The 17,489-nt window shown below is 48.0% G+C and overlaps 1 protein-coding gene across 3 annotated transcripts in view; it reads right to left on the minus strand.

The window, feature by feature from the left end:
- The window catches only part of FLI1 (Fli-1 proto-oncogene, ETS transcription factor), a 129,960-nt gene that overhangs the window by 24,352 nt on the left and 88,119 nt on the right, over window positions 1-17,489 (minus strand). For all 3 annotated transcript variants that reach the window (XM_049654507.1, XM_049654516.1, XM_049654501.1), the window contains 2 exons: window positions 15,680-15,883; window positions 6,557-6,622 (listed from right to left, as the gene is read on the minus strand). In XM_049654507.1, coding sequence (XP_049510464.1) covers window positions 6,557-6,622; window positions 15,680-15,883 — 270 coding nt within the window. The remainder of the gene's footprint in view (window positions 1-6,556; window positions 6,623-15,679; window positions 15,884-17,489) is intronic.

Here is a 17,489-nt window from a genome sequence, read left to right on the forward strand (position 1 = left end):
GAGGAGGCAGAGAAAGAGGCAGACACAGAGTCCAAAGCAGGCTCCAGGCTCCGAGCTGTCAGCACAAAGCCTGACGCGGGGCTTGAACTCATGGACCACGAGATCATGACCCGAGCTGAAGTCAGACGCTTAACCAGCTGAGTCACCCAGGTGCTCCAAGTCACCCCTAGTTTTTAATTAAGATGCTACAATGCCGAAGTAAGAGAGGAATATCTACCTTAGGTAAATTCAGAGCATGAATTAAATAATTTAGTTAATTCAAATTATCATTACATGCTTGAATTAAATATGTTGAGATGATGATATGAGAAACAACCTGGAGGGAGGAAAGAAGCCAGAGGCTTACGTTTGAGCCCTGCTGTACCCTAAGACCTGGATGACTTCAAATGAACCCCGTAATCTCTGTGCCTAGTTTTCATTACCTACAGAATGAAATAATAATAATAATAATACCAGCCCTGCTGTCTCATGGTGATGGCATGAGGCGCAAATGAGATAATGGATGTGCAAATGCTTGGCAAACAATAAAGGGCTGCAAAAAAGGGGCTGTTGCTATGTGCACAGGCCCCTGCCATCTGGAAATCTCCTTGAGGGAAGCCGGGCTCTTGTTAGCACGATCTTCAGTGCCAGTTAGGCATTTCTCTCCAAAAGATGCGGAAAGGTAGTTTCTCCCCCCCTCTTTCCCATACTTGGAGTGTAAGCAGACAGACTTTTTATCCATCAGCCAAGGCAACTGCTAGCGATGGCTATTCCACAGGCTGACAATCTACCCGCAGTGGAGAAGTGGTTTTGCATTTAGCAGCCGGTTCTGAAAGCCTTCCCAGGCTGGGGCAAGAAGCTCAGTGCTACATGGGCCCTTGGCAGGTTTATGAGTTCCAGGAGTTAATAAACAAGGAGCTCAATATCCTCTGACTTTTGGAGAGGCAGAGGTATTTAAATAGATCCAGCATGAGGAGCTAAGGAAATGAGGGTTTAGCCATGCAAAGCAGCCCTGGACCAGAGGGGTGCGCTGATGACTGCATTTTAATTTTCCAGCTGAGAGCACTGGGGGTCCCTAAGGTTTACCCAGAAAACAAGGTGGAGCTCTGACCTGCACCCCCAAACACACTCCCACCTCCACATGGAAGGCAGAGAGAACAGGTTTGGAGTTAGTGGTCCCGGCTCCAGGTTGCGGATGTACCTGGTAAGGCCACTTAACTTCCAGAACCCCAGTGTCCTCCCTATAAAATCAAGGTACCGATACCATATGTATTATTTAGATACATACAGTGAGGGCTTATAAGAGGAATTTCTGAGATGTGAAGTGAGGTGCTAATGTAAATTTGTTAAAATCAGTGATAACGATCACATCATCAATGACAATGATGAAGAGAATGAATCCTGATCACGTGGTCCCTTCACTCAACCCACACCTTCATCAGTCAACCTGTAGGTCCCGGGCTTCCTTCACGAGAGGCCAGGAAAGGTCAAGATCAACCCCCGCAGTGCATCTCCAGGAAAACCCTGGTCAGGGGAGGCTCTGAGCTGGTCTCCTTCTCCTCTTTCTGGTTTGTGTCTGCACTGTAGCATAGGCTTCCCAATTTGGGCTGCAGCTTATGAGAGTAAACTGGAGAGCTTTAAAAAATTCCCAATGTGCATGTGTCACTCCTAGATATTCTGAAGTAGAATTGGTCATGTCTGGGGCCTGGGCATCAACATTTTAATCATTTTTTTCATTTAAATTTTTCATTTTTTTTTATTGTGCCAAAACATCCATCGCAGAATTTACTGTTCTATTTTTCAGTGTACATTTCAGGGGCATCAAGTACGTTCGTGTTGTGTAACTTTCACCGTTGGAACTTTTTCATCATTCCAAACTGAAACTCTGTACCCATTCAACGACAGCTCCCCATTCCCCCCTCCTCCTGGTCCCAGGAACCATCATTCTATGTTCCTTCTCTATGGATTTGCCTACTCAAGGTGCCTCGTAGGAGTGGAGTCGTACAATATCCGCTCTCGGGCACCAGTGTTTTTCAAAAGCTCTCTCAGTGATTCTCTGTGCAGTTCAGACTAGAACAGTCAGGGGTTGGGTATGACTTCATCTTTGGGAAAAGAGAACAGTACAGGGGCATGGAAGGAGATGACACTGGGGAAAACTGTGGCCACAGGGGAAAATAATGGGCAAAGTTTCAGATCTCTGCTGTGACAACATATAGGCCAGATACTGTCTGCATGGAAATCGGGCCAGAAGGGAAAAGCTGTATTTGCCAGGGAGACCATCTGAAGTAGGGAAGCCTTGACTCCTACAACCGGGGTTGAGTCTTTGCTGTGCTGTTGACCAGCTGTGTGCTCCTTCAGCGAACCACTTAAAGTTGCTGAACCTCGCTTTCTCTCTCCCCAAAACGGAGAGAGTCTTAACTACCTCTCAGGATGTTTCCAGGTCAGAAGCGGAGGCAAAGCAAGAGGGTGTCTAAGGTATTACAAAACCTTATATAGACGACGGTTGTGGCTGCTATCGTAAATGGGTAACAATTGCTTCTGTCCTAATTTATTTTTTTAAAGTGCATTAGCCTTGATAAGTAAAGTCAAGCAAGCACAACTGTTTTAACTGGGTCCAATCTGCGAGTATAGAATACGTTGGGTAAAGCGGCTTAGAGACTGCTATAAATTAATTTTAAAAATCAAGCCTTATTTCCTGGGCACAAATGACCCTCCGAGGGTGCAATCATTTGCAAGAGACAAGCTGGAAGGGTGATTATGCCATTTTAAAGAAAAAGGCACTCTCATTTGATAAGTGAATGGAAGAAGCACAATAGACATCATCTCTTCAACTTCTTTCCTTTGTGTGTGATGCCAGCACCTGCCCTTTGTGAGGCACAACACACACACGCACGCACGCACGCACACACACACAGCTCTGTTGCTCTAGAAGAACTCTGGGCTTGTTTGGGGCTGTGTGTGTGTCTTATTCCAACAACGTGGAGTCAAGGTGGCTCGGTGTTTTCTCTTGAGTTTTCCATTTAATGTTTTCAGTAATCAAGACAGCTATTAGAGAAAAAGCAGGAGAGGAAGAGAGAGAGGGAGAGAGAGAGGGAAAGAGGTGGGGAGGAGAGTGAAAAGGAAGGAGAGAGAAGCCTGATTAGCTTTGTCTTGCTAATGCACTTTGTTTTGTGGATGATGGGCCTTTCAGACAGATTCAGACCACCTCACAAGGGGGGAGGCAACACAGAAGCAAGACAGCTCAAGTGGAAAGCTTTACTGGGGACAAAAGATGCACCTGCAAAGCACAGACTTAATGGTCTCTAGAGGCCAGGGCCGATGTTGGGAGATAAATGCCCCGGCACCACCTGAATGAGGTCCTGGCAGCGTGCGTTTGCCTGGATACTACAGTTAATTCATTTCAGAAGAGGGGTTGTTGCCCAGCAAGAGCGAGCTACTCCTGCAATAAGCCTGAATAAGCCCAGTGGCACTGCAAATGCTCGGCCACCCTGTACACAAAGGAGCCAAGGGAAGGAAATGCAGTATGGTAGGTAAAGGAGAGGGCTGAAAGCTAAGACCCCTGGAGGAGTAATGAGCTGCAGCTCATCAATGCAGCTCAATTCAGACTTGCTTCTAAACGAAAGTCTTTATTTTAAGCCCATTATCAGATATTCTCTCATTGGCTCGGCCCCAGTCTCACTGGTTGCCAGCAGGGTTTAGCCTGAACAACTGAAGGAACTTTGAAGGATCTCCTTCTTTTCCTTTCCTCCCCTTCCCTTTCTCCCTCTCTCCCTTCAGTCCTTCTTTTTCGCTTACCCCCTTCTTTCCAAGAGCTGGATCCTTATCCTCAAATGAAATTTTAACTCAATAAATAAACCAGATCAAAACAGTGTGGCCCTGATGAAGGCGGAGCCCTCACCTGCGGTTCTAGAACATCCCTTTAGAAGCCCAGAGCTCAAGAGTCAAACCCCTACTGACTTAGTTCAGTCCTTTTATTTGACAGGAAACGAAGATGCGGGGCATGAAGTGATCTCCCCAGACCAAGCCAAGGGTGCCCTGACCTCGAATTTAATATGTTTGTCACTATAATATATTTTCTCTATTAAGACATGTGCAACATGATGTTAACTAGGTCAGCAAGTAAAATGTGGCTTGGACTGCAGAATGAGTCAATATGACTTTAGCTTTCATGGCAAAATCCAAAAAAATGTGATTTGGAAAGGAAAACAGTAGCATGGACCCAGCGTGGGGTAGGAGGTGGGGGAGAGGAAATAAATGAAACCACAAAAGTTTAAAAGCAGATTCACCATGTTGTATATTCCTTTCACTAAATTCTCTGGTTATCATCTGATTATAAATTGTTAACAGGAAACACAAAGTTCTATGTGATCAAAGGTGTGACCATGGCCAAAACACCCATGCTTTTTGGGTCTGCCTCCTCCATAACTCACGAGGATTCTGAATCAATGTTCCTTAAGGCTTTTCTGTTAGAAGAGCTTCATGTTTCTCTGAAATCTTATGCTGAGCTATACTACATGCAACCTACATGGAAAATTTCTGCCTTCATTCATTCAATTTTACACCAGATGTACATTATATATATATATATATATATATATATATGTAATATTATATATACTTATATGATTTACTGTCATTATATATGTACAATATATATATTGTGCATTATTATATATATTACATACATATAATATATATATATATGTATGATTTATTGTCAAATTGCTTTCCATACAACACCCAGTGCTCATCCCAACAAACTGAGGGTTGATGGGGGGTGGGGAGAGGGCAAAGTGAGTGATGGGCATACAGCAGATGTACAAAAGTGGCAAAGTAGAAAGTCAAGGAAGGGAGTGTGTTCATCAGACTCCTATTCGCTCTTTAAGCCGCCACTCAAAATTCTCCTCCTCCGTGGATTTTCTTTTTTTTTTTTCTTTTTGCCTTGGGCCGATTTTTTTCACTTACATTTTTTCTCCCTTAAACTAGGTACCATGAATCATTCACTTGTTTAAATGCCTAGAATCTAGGGGAGCCTGGGTGGCTCAGTCGGTTAAGCATCCGACTTCGCTCAGGTCATGATCTCACCGTCCATGAGTTCGAGCCCCGCGTCGGACTCTGTGCTGACAGCTCAGAGCCTGGAGCCTGCTTCAGATTCTGTGTCTCCCTCTCTGTCTGACCCTCCCCCGTTCATGCTCTGTCTCTCTCTGTCTCAAAAATAAATAAACATTAAAAATAAATAAATAAATAAATAAATAAAATAAATGCCTAGAATCTAACACAGTATCTGGAACAACACATCCTCACAATGTTTCGTAAATAAGATGTCGAGAGGTGCTATTGCAATCAAATCCTCACTGGTAAATACCATTTGTTGAGGTTGTTCCTGTCTCTCTCAATTAAACCAAACCCACTAGACCAAATCCCCACATCACCACTTTAAAAATAAATTGGCGTTGCTAAAATTTGTTAGGAAAAAAAAGAGACCCTTAAAATGTGGCTTTGCAAGAATCCTTAAAAATCTTCATTTCATTATCTTCAACAGAAGAAAGCCCCCAACTTCCAGCTTTGAAAGGGTGCAGTCCTCTAAGAGCAACAGCTTTTATTTCATGGGGTAACAATGTCAAGTCCTATCTTTGATATCATTACAAGATATTTAAAAACCTTGCTGTATTTTTTTAAATGTTTTTATTTTTATTCCTGAGAGAGAGAGTGTGTGTGTGTGTGAGCAGGGGAGAGGGGCAGAAGGGGAGAGAGAGAGCCTCAAGCTCAAGCAGGCTCAAGCAGGCTTCATGCTCAGTGTGGAGCCCAATGCAGGATTCGATCCCATGACCCCAGGATCATGACCTGACCTGAAACAAGAGTCCGACGCTCAACAACTGAGCCAACCAGGTGCCCCAAAACCTTGCTGCATTTTTGCAGTTAGTGCAAGCGGGATATGCTTTGGCTTCTTTCCTTGTATGCTAGAAAAATCTGAGCAGAACAAAAGATTTGGTGCTTGAAAATTAACAAAGGGAAACCTCAATAAAATGGAGTTGGGGGGCCAGAGAGACCTAGTGGGGGGAGGGGGGCAGTACAACTCACATGTCAATTACAGGAAGAATGGTCAATTACAGACTTCAACAGATGTGTCAATGACCTACCACAACAGATGAATCTCAACAGGAAAGAATCATCAGTTACAGGTTCCAACAGGGAAAGATGTACATTATATCTCCTATAAGAAATCAGCTACCCCCTGCACCTCAGCCAATGAGAAGCTGTCATCACCCCCGAACTCTTACTTGTCTCCAGTGGACTTACATTCACAACTCCTCCCAACTTCCTCCATGTTCTCCATAAAATAATGTTCCTCTCTCCTTTGTTTGTTGGGCTGACCTATGCTTTCACCATAGCTTGTTTATCCTGAATTGCTATTCTCTGCCCTTCCCACATAAACCAGTTTTTGCTCATAAAATAACCACCGATCTTGTTTTTAAGGTTAAGAGTGCACCGATTTGGAGTTCCCCACGCCAATCTTAACAGCATGGAACCGTGCCGTTCCTGGGACTGAAGAAAATGCATGAGAGAACAGACTCACCTTCTTTGACACTCAGTCGTGAGGATTGGTCTGTGTGGGAGGTCGTGTTATAGGCCAACAGTGAACCTGTAAGGCAAAGCAAAAGTGCGTTATAACAAGGGTAGATCAGGAGTAGAAGATGGGAGGAGAAGGGAGTCAGGAGGGGAATAGATCCGGGTAGGTAAGAGAGACAGATGGCTCCTTGAGAGAAAGAGTTCATGGAATCCATCCTGCCTCCTGCGGGGAATGTGTTTGATTCCTGGAGCTCCGGCCAGAGCTTGTTAGGACAGAATACCCGTGAGTGGGACATGCACAGCCCTCCCCAGCAGCCATATTTACGGTTCTGAAGCTCCTGGGTGTCCACACCCCATCATGGCAGGAGCACAGGACTAAGACTCTCCCTGTGCGGCCATACGGAAGTCTAGACTTTGATTTCTGCAGCAGCAAAACGAAGGGGTTAAACTACAGGAGGAGTTGGCAAGCTTTTTCTATAAAGACCAGATAGTAAATATTTTAGGCTTTGTGGGCTAACTGCAGTCTCTGCTGTACATTCTTCTTTGTTTTTGTTTTGTTTTGTCTTGTTTTGTTTTGTCCATGGGCCAGAGTTGGACCGATCTGGCCTGCAGTTTGCAGTTTTGCCACACCCTGGAGAAGCGGCTATACAGTTCCTGCGTGCTATGGTATCCGGTGGGTTTACAGACAGGTCATTTTACTGGCGGGTGAGATGCTTGGGTATCTGTCACTGAGAATGGAGGGGAGTGTTGGCGGTTGGGAAGGGGTCAGGATGGCAGGAGGGCCGGTAGTAACCCTCGCCTTCCTTTGCAAATGTCTGAGAGAACACAGCTGATCGTGGGGCACAATACATTCAATTTCCAGAGTGCTGCTACCCCATCTCCTAAGATGAACCCTTAACACGTAACTACTCATACCGGGCACTGCCCTAGGAATTTCACAGGGGTGACAGTTCTTCTCTGTCGCACGTAAAAACTCCCCCTTTCCCCTAAAATGGGGCTCGTTCCTTAGTTTCAAAAGAACCCAAGAGTTTCGTTTTGTGAACTGTAGGCATGTTTGCAATTCTCCTCGAGAGTCTCCTGGGGAAACTCGCAAGTGCCCTCAAGACCAGGGCTGGGATGTGCTTTTGCAGAGGACAGGATAAGCCTGCCATAGGTGTTGGAGGCTGGGGAAGTCTTTGCAAATTTTCCCTTCCCTCTGCAGACGGGCGGCTGACTTGGGTGCCAGGGCTTAGGACAGGGGATGGGCTGGCAGACGCTCCTATTTTTAGCCTCCAGTCATGGCGGGGTTGCAGGAGCACAGCCGCTGCCTCACCCAGCTGTGGGCGTTTGGTTGTGCGCCTCGGAGAAAATGTGTGCCCTTCCAGGCCAGACGACGAGGGAGAGAATTTTACGGGAATCACCCAGCTGCCCAGCACCTATGACTTGTGGCTTGGGCGACCGTTCCTTCTAGCTCTGAAACCATTCCAAGAGAAAAAGAGGGGCGGGGTGGAGGCGGTTCTGAGACCACAATATGCCAAAGCGTGGATGTGTGCAGACCATTTTAGAAAGGAAACAGTCACGTGCATATAATATCCCAAGAACCAGAGGCATTTGGTTAGTCCATTCTGAAAAACATCAAGGATCAGGTGAGGCTGTGACAACCTCATTTCAATACAGTTGTTATGCAGACAAGAGTTGAAAGTTAGACCTGCCTCTTAACCCTTAGCTCAGTAGCCTCCCTCAATTTACCCAATCTCTCTAAGCCACAGAGAAAATGGTGTCGGAAATGGGCTGGGGTGCCTGGGTGACTCAGTCGGTTAAGCGTCTGACTCTTGATTTCAGCTCGGGTTATGATCTCACAGTTTGTGGATTCGCACCCTGCGTCGGGGTCTGAGCTGATGGTGTGAAGCCTGCTTGGGATTCTCTCTCTCCCTCTCTCTCTCTCTTTCTCTCTCTCTGCCTGTGCTCTTGCTCTCTCTCTCTTTCCATAAATAAATAAACTTAAAAAAAAAAAAAGCTTTAAAGGGCACCTGGGTGGTTCAGTCAGTTAAGTGTCCTACTTTGGCTCAGGTCATGATCTCATGGTTCATGGGTTCAAGTTCCGTGTCAGGCTCCGTGCTGACAGCTCAGAGCCTGGAGCCTGTTTCTGATTCTATGTCTCCCTCTCTCTCTGGTCCTCCCTCGCCTACGCCCTGTCTGTCTCTCTCTCAAATGTAAATAAACATTAACAAAAAGCTTTAAAAACAATAAAATGGGCTAATAACAACATCTACTTAGCACAGTTGTTGCAACAATTGGATAGAATAATACCTGTAAAGTGCTCAAAAAAGACCTTGGTTCATAGTAAGTGTTCAGCAAATGCTAGCTGGTTATCATTACTATTTTTATACCCCTTCTCCCACAGACACCACAATGACATACAATGACCCCTTTATAAAAGAGCTTGCTGAGCATTTGTCTTGTCTTCTGGACCTGGAGTTGCGGACGGGTTCTGCTGCAATAAGAAATAATCCTCCATGACTGGAAGGAGGTTAAGAAATAGAACCGAGCGTTCCAAGGGAATAGAAAAAAAAGTCTCAGGAGTAAGACCAAGAATGTCTGCCTTTCTGTCCCCGACATTCTCTCCCTCAGGCTGAAACCTCACGGCTGGAGCAAATAAAGAAAAATGATGGTCTCAGAGGAGCAAACTGCCTGAGTCATTAGTGCAGATTTAGCTGAGAGCACGAAGCTTAGATAAACCACATTTATTAAATTTTCCCCTTGGTGAAAGTTCTTCTTTGGGCACATATGAATTCCACAGGAAACTCCCAGAAAGCCAAGAGAAAGGGTCGTTTGACCTCTGCAAAGCTTGCATGAAATACATATTTCATGGTAACCTAGGAAAAGGATTTTGCCCTGAAGACCGTTCCTGGTTCAAGTTTCACTCCTGGAAGGAGAGGCTGGTTGGGGGGCATCTGGCCTCCCTCCCAAGGGACTGACATCCTTTCTCTTCTCCGATTTTTACTTGACAAGTTCTTCAGGCTACAGGGGGTGGCACAGCACACCCTTTTCTTATGGGAATTTGTTCTGATACAAGAAGGTCTTTCCTGGAGCCTCGTCTCTCGCTCTGTTGCTTTGGATTTTTTTTTTTCTCCTGCTTTGAGGCTCCATCTGTGTAGAGCTAAGGTGAGCTCCTAATCTTTCCTGACACCGTCCTGTCGTCCTGTTGGAGTAAACAGGCTATGATAGGAGGAGGGAAGGCAACTCTCCTGAAAGCAGTATGCACCGGACACTTTATATCTGTTCTCTCCTTTTATCCCTAACAGCCAGGCAAAGCCAGTGTCACGTTCTTCTCCTTTTACAGATCAGCACTGGGAGAAGTCAAGTCATTTTCTCAGGGTCACACAGCCACAAAGCCCAGGAAACCAGGATTCCCATTCTGGTTTATCTGCAAAACCTGTTCTCAGTCCAGAAGACCCTGCAGCCTTCAGGCTAAATCTAAGAAACAGACAAAACTCACCTATGGCGTCGGGAATCAAGACAGTGGTTACCTTGCCAGGGAGGAGTGGGGGACAGAGAGAGGGCGCAAGGGGGCTTCTGGTCTACTCCTTGACCTGGGGGGTGATTATACAAGTGAGTGGAGAGGTGTCTGGGTGGCTCAGCCAGTTAAGCTTCCGGTTCTTGGTTTTGGCTCAGGTCCTGATCTCACGGTTCGTGAGTTTGAGCCCCGCATCAGGCTCTGCACTGACAGTGTGGAGCCTGCTTGGGATTCTCTCTCTCCCTCTCTCTGCCTCCACCCCACTGGTGCTGTCTCTATTGCTCTCAAAATAAATAAATAAACTTAAAAACAACAACAGCAACAACCAAGCGAGTGGATTCCCTTTGTGCCAGTTTCTTGAGTTGTGCATTTATGAATTTTACTCGACTCTGCACCCTTCAGTTAGAACGTTTATTTATTTGCTTAATGTACGGACACAGGCATGTAAGTATATCCGCTAATCCGGGTCCCCAGAAAGCATGAAGTGACTGCTGCCGAGAATGGACTGGCCTTTCCAAAGTGAAAGCATAAGGGAAAAATAATTTCCCCTTTTTGAGTCCATCCGTCACTGGATATCATATTAGGGATCTGCAAAACGATGGAAATGAGCAGAGTGAAGCTTTGCAGGTGTGAGGTAGAGGCCCAACAATGGGTCTTTCTTTGGTTCTACGTTCCCCCAACGTAACTTGCTCTTCATCGGGGACACCTGGAGCCGGGGAGACAACCGTCCTCCTTCCGGTGCCAAAGCCTTTGTCTCCTGCCTATTGAATGTGGGTTTCCCTTTCTCTGGGCTGCATCAATGGCTCTGGCTGAAGTGTAGGGGTGGGGCGGGAGGAGGGAGCGGAGAAATACTGCTCCATGTTCTCAACAACAGGCCTGGCTGGACGACTGAGTCCAGGGCAATCTGGTCTTTTGTTCTGCCCGAATCCTGTTCTCTTTTACTGGTCAGATCCCGGCCTGGAAGGGATAATGCTTCACCAGCTTAATTGCCCGGACCCATCACCTTTGCCCAACCATCTGAGGCTGCCGGTGGGAAGGCCGCGGAACGCAAAATGTGTTTTCCATTAAGTTTAAATTAAAAATCGGACTCAAGATAGATACCTTTTCTGCAGCCTCCCTGCCGCACGATATATCATTCTCTTGCGCCACCGCGATTTCAAAACATGGTCTCTCGGCACTTTCTCACAGGTCAGGCTCCGAAACACATACAGATCTCCACTTTTTGTAAAATGACAAAGGACTCCTTTCCCTTCTTCGGCCTCTGGCCACCCCAAGCCCAGAACCTTCTGGGCTCCCAGAAAGCCCAAACTCCCCCCAGTGGCCCTGAGTCTGAACTGCCAGCCTGGAGGGCTCTCACTTCCTCTGAGGTCCGTCCCCAGCGCGCCTTGTGACGGCCCAATCTCATTTCCCGCAGCCCTTGGCCTGTAAATACGGCCTCTGCCAACGGGGTGTGCCCGACAGAGATACTGGTGGGGCCGCCTGGCGGGTCCAGGGTGTGGGGCGGCACCGGGAAGAAAGAAGGACAGGGTTAGCGTGGTGATAGGTTTGGCTTTAATCTGCCTCATTCCAGGAGGCCACAGGGAAGTTTCGGAAAGCATTTATCTCTTGGCGCAAATGAAAACAGAAAATGCTGTGGGGAAAGTGGCCTGGCCGGCAACATGGAAGCGTCAGGGGCACGAGGCTAATTCTAAGGTAGAGAAGGGAGGTTAGCTTCCTGTCTCTCTCTCTTGGGCCATCTCACATCAGAGCAGGAAGCTGCGGGCCGATGGCGGACTGAGACCTAGGAGGCCTGGGGCTTAGCTCCCAGGCTGCTCTCCACTGGCGTCCGCCTTTGAACCAATTTCTGAAGCCCTCCAGACCTCAGTTGCTTCGGCTTTAAAATGGGGGTTATAAACAATTGTCCACGTGGTGTCCACAAGGGGGCATCCTGTCCCTGTACAGTGAACGACACCTGGGGAGATGCACACCTGAGCCCCGGTGTCCCCGGGGGACTCCAGAATCGTCCCAGGTACTGTGGGCATCCGTCCCAGCCCCCCGCCCCCACCGGCCCCCTCCCATGTCCAATGCGGGTGATGTTACAGAGCGCGGGTGTAGGGGACGGCCACTCTGCCTGGGACAGCTGAAAAGCTGAAGTACAGAGACCAAGCACTTCCAAGCAGTCCAGATGAATCCGGGCATGCCAGGCCACCAGACGGGGCATAGAGGCACTCAGGACACCACTGTTTCTTCTCCACCCCGGGGAAAATACATTTTAACATTGAAGTGTGGTGTCTGACATTTAAAGGTATAGCTCCCCTCCCAGACAACCAGAGCAAATGCTCCTGCACCTTTAGTGAAAGTGTGAATTTGGTGCTAGAGCTTCTTACCCCACACGGTTTCCTTGTTTTCTGTGCAAGTCCAGAAAGATCAGATACGTTGGAGGGATCCAACGAATGTGGCGTCTTCTGTGTCGAGGAGCTCAGCTACTTGCGCCCCACCTCTTGCCAGAGTGGGGGATGTTTGAGCCCCGGCCCCCTCCTCAACAACAGGACAGAGGACAAAGCACCAGGAATTAGCACCCCTCTCCCCTGCCTCCACTCAGCTGCCCCAACCTCTGTCCCCAAAATACCGGCTTCCCTGCCTGAGCACAAAACATCCGCTGGAAGTAAGTCTGGAAAAACAATAAAGTGTTTGAAGGCATGTTGGTCGGCACGCGGAGGGTTCCCTGCAATCCTGCGCGCAGTCACCAGGCACATACCTCCCGCAGGGGTCTTAGCTGGCCAGACACCGCCCAACACAGAGCGTCCCCGAGGCCAGAATCCGAAGGGAGACACCAGTTGAAGAGAAGCATGGATCAAATTTTTTTTCCCATGATGGTGCATCATTTTACGCTTAGGTTCCTCAAGAGGCCCTTGGACTATTACCATACTATGCTCTGGCAGGTTTTATTTTCTTTTTTTGAGCCTTCATACAGCATTTTAATTTTTGCTTCTGCAGGCAGACATGGTTTTTCTATCATGGCACCGGGCACTTCATATTTAGCTGTTGCGCTCAGCGTCGTATCACATAGGCACCTTGTTCCATCTCCTCTCCACCCTGGAAATTTCCTCCGCTCATAAACAACTTTCTGGAAACTTCGTATTTTTATTGCTTTGGGGGCATATCTTCCTCAACGTCTACAAATATTCTTGAAAAGAAAGAAGGAAAGAAGCAGCGAGGCACTCTTTTTCTTGCCCTCGTACTTGTGGCCCCCAAAAGACCAATGCTTCGGCCCTCATGCTTCACAACCTGCTCACTCCTCTGCCCCTTAGTGTCTGTGCTCCTCTATCATGGTTACCAGGGGCGACCTTAGCCAATGCCTGAGCCGTTGGGGCAGGTGTTGGTCTTGCTTCAGGGTCTGTGGCTTGGGTTCTTTGGTGGCAGGAAACCCTAATGGGGACTTTGGTTGTTTATGGACCTGCCAGAAAGCAGGCCTGAATGGTTTCACATGGCATGAAAGGGAGTTCCCCACGTCAAGTCAGAATGCACTTGAACATTTCCCCAAGAAAAGCATCTGCCACGGAACCCCAAATTATTGGTCCCTTAAAGTGATCGGACGTACTGTCCATGTTGCTGCTGTCTCTCTCTTCTCCCACAAAGAAAGTACAGGGGCCAATGATTCCTGACCCTCCACCATATGATGCCCAAAGAAGCGGAAAGGTAGGCTCCAACAGCATCCTTGCTTTGCTGATCCACGCTTCTCGTGCCCACCTTACGCTGCTCACTTCCAACCTCTTCCCTGCCTGGCTAGCATCGCTGCGGGGCTCTGTGCAAAGAAACTTTAAAAAAAAAAAAATTCCATAAACATTTAAAGGCTGAGAAATACAGATCATTAGAAAATGCTAATTCTCCAAAGCTCAGGAAAACTGGGTAGAGACTCGCCCCCTTTTTTTGAGCTTGTTGTTTCTTGGGCTGACCTCACGTTGCAGCAAGACTCAGACATGAGGTAACTGCTCTGGTGTTAACATACGCTGCATCATCCACACTCTCTTGCTGGTTACCAGACGCCTCGGAGAGGTGACCAGAGTGCCCGGAGGCACCAGTGGAAACTTCCAAAGGCATTTAAAAAATTTTTTAATTTTATAGCCAGTGTGTGTTGCTTCCACCCCATGTAGCATGCTGCTGTAGAATGAGACAGAAGAGTACAGAGATGGTGAGCTGAAGCCGCATTGAATGATGGGGAGACAACAAAGAAATAACCAACCAACCCAGAGCCCAGGAGACCAGGAAATGCAGCCCGCAGGCACTGTCCAAAGACCTCAGCTTGGAAGGGGCTTTAAAATCATCAAGTTCCTTCATTCCAAAGCTTAACTCCTACAAGATTCCAGGCAGCTCTGGCTATTTTTTTTTTTTCTTAATGTTTTTTATTTATTTTTGAGTCAGAGAGAGACAGAGCATGAGCAGGGAAGGGACAGAGAGAAAGAGAGACACAGAATGGGAAGCAGGCTCCAGGCTCTGAGCCATCAGCAGAGACCCCGATGCATGGCTCGAACTCACAGACCGTGAGATCATGACCTGAGCCGAAGTCGGACGCTCAACCGACTGAGCCACCCAGGCGCCCCCAGGCAGCTCTGGCTATTGACGGCAAACACTGAATCCCAAGGTTGCCTGTCTATCCCTGCTCAGGGCTGACTGTTAAAAAACTCCCTCGTAGAAAGAACCCCCATCAGTCTTCCTGCAGCGTCACCTCCCTGATCTCTGTGCCACCTTTTCTGGCCACAGACAAATCCTTCAGTACTTGGGGTCACTGATATACCTACCACCACGCTTGGATTTCCAGTGAAGCGTTAGGGCTGAGGCTATTAGCATGCCTGAAAGAATTGTTCCTATCTCTGTGCATATTTAATAGTAAATGAAATGCACATGGAAATGATGGGATCTTGGTGCCTGAGAACTCTGATATCGGATAAATCTTTTGAACGACTACACAGTTTCTTTCATAAAATCGCCTTTTCCAAAGCTCTTTTTTCCTTCTCGCTGTGCCAGAAGAACATGTCCAAGAGACCCTCACGCACATGGAAGGTCGGCTGCTCCCCCTGTTTGGCTAGGAAGGGTGCGTAGTGAGCAGCCTGCACAGGTGGGGTTCGGGTGGGCTAGAATGACACCAAAGAGAAGAGGAAGCTAATGTGTACGTTTTCAACACCTTAAATCCTAAACCCATGAATCTAGAGTTTACCGGAGGAACTTTGAATCTTTGCACACGAAAATACAAGCCAGGGTGTCCATCTATTTATAATTCCAGGGCAAAGTAGTTTCTGGAAAGGGGTTCTCCTGGCAACTACACTCTGGCAGGCCCCACTGGGTCACAGCTCCCTGCTTTTTTCTCCAGTTCTTATTCCGCTTCCCTTGACACTACGGGACTGGGTCAGCCCCCTTTCAGGGTCTGTAGGAGCCCATGAGACCTTGGCAACTTCACAGGCCTTGACGTGTGAGGCTCCGGTAGCATCTGCCCAACATAAACTGACTGTGGGGGGAACCAGTTTCCTTTTCCTGGATTAGCTCCATGGGAAATCGGTCTTCATTTTGACAAGGCCGTTCAGAGTCTTCTCCCAGCCCTGGGGACTCGGCCACACCCTCCGAGGGGCTCCGCTGCCCAGAAACAGACAGGACACTTACTTTCCCTGAGGTAACTGAGGTGTGACAACAGCACTTCCGTGTTGTAGAGGGAGGTGGCTCGGAGGAAGTCCTCCTTGTTCATTTTACACAGTTCCTTGCCATCCATGTTCTGGAAAAAGGATGTGTCGATCTCCATCAAGCCATACTCCTTTATCGCCCACTCCAGCCACTGCCGCACGTGCTCCTGAGTCCACAGCGTGGGGTCTGCAGAGGAAAGGGCTCATTAGCAAGGGCAGGGCCGGCCAGGACTCCCCTGCCTTCATGAAGGCTGCGTATACCCTCTCTCTCCCCATCCCTCCTTCTCCTTGTCCTCCTCCTTCCCCCGTTCCCCCCTTCTCGCTCCCCCCACTCTCTCCCTCAGTGGGAAAGTGGGTTCCCTCCCAGATGGTCCTCCTAGAACTCCCATCTGGCTCCTCCACATCTGGCACTGCCTGAACCACTTAGCACTCCGGGGAGGTTCTTAGATGTCTCCCTAGGCATCGTGACAGAACATTCCCTTTAAAGTATTTGGAGGGCCATTAAAACCTTTGCTGGAGAAATGGTGGCATCCAAATGAAAGTAAACACAGTTCCACGGACCCAGGGACCAAAGTCCTCTGGAAAGGGAAACCATCTGTATCTTAAGAACATTAACGATTGCACGGGAAGAACACCGATCTCTCCGATGGCTACAGAAGGGAACACATATGTGTACAGTTTTACTGCAATTCCATCTGTAGAGTTGGAAAACCCAGCGCTGTGAGCCTTTAACATAAATCCAACCTGGGTTTTCTCCTTGTGGAGACAGCTGGGTTGAAATTTCTACCAGATCATCCCCCAAACTTTTTTTATGATATTTAAGTCCCCAGAGATGAGGGAAACACACTGGAGAGAGAAAACCTTTCAGCCCTTCAGCCTTTGAGTGAACAAAAATAATGTGATGATGGAGGTCCTCTCCACCCAGGGGCCTCACAGTTCCTTTCTGGCTAGGTGTGTGGAGGATGGGTGTGGGTATGCTTTGAGGGCTGGCGATGAGTTCCAGCAAATTCCACAGCAGGTAGAGCGCTTGTATCTTATCACAGACTGGAAGCCATCTCTTTCCTTGGCAACCGATTATCAGCAGATCCAACAGACACCTTAAATATGCCCATCAGAAAAAAATGCCCATCACAGAAGAAAACTGCATGGCTCTCGGCCACATGAGATATCTGCCCATGTGAAACATTAGGCGGGAAACCACATAATTAAGCAACAAATTTCATGGTGGTAGTTGAAGGAATCATGGCTGGAGGGGAATAGTGTGAACTTGGAGAAATTCGGAAGGCTGCCTGGACGAGGGGAGGAGGCTTGGCCTTGTAGGCAAGCTGTCAGCCCCCAGCTTCTACTGGGCCTGCTTCCTTAGCATATTTCCCAGGAAAGGATATCTGTGCACCTTCCCAGCCCTTCACCCTCTCATTCAGAGTCTGTGAAGGTTCTGGGCAAATATGGGAACCAGGTTTGAAGGATTAGGAGTGGCCGTGGGGAAGGGAGCCAAGTTCTGTGGCCTCCCTCTCACGGAATACGAATTCCCCAGCACTTTTACTCAGAGCTTCTGCTGATCACCCTTGTTTGCCATGGGTTCTCCCTTTCTCCTTGGTTTTTCCATGTGAGTATCTAGGTGGCAGGGGCTGAGTCTGCTCTGCGAAGGGCCCAGCCTCGGCCCACAGGCCGGAGTGGTTGCTGTACCGGCGCTGGAGGTACAAGAGATGGCAAAAGAGGAGAGAAGAGACTTTGGAGTTCAGGTCACAGACTGCTTCCCAACAACCAGTACCCGGTAACTGGCCTGGATCTGG

This window comes from Panthera uncia, chromosome D1 (genome assembly GCF_023721935.1).
Source record: "Panthera uncia isolate 11264 chromosome D1, Puncia_PCG_1.0, whole genome shotgun sequence".
NCBI lineage: Eukaryota > Metazoa > Chordata > Mammalia > Carnivora > Felidae > Panthera > Panthera uncia.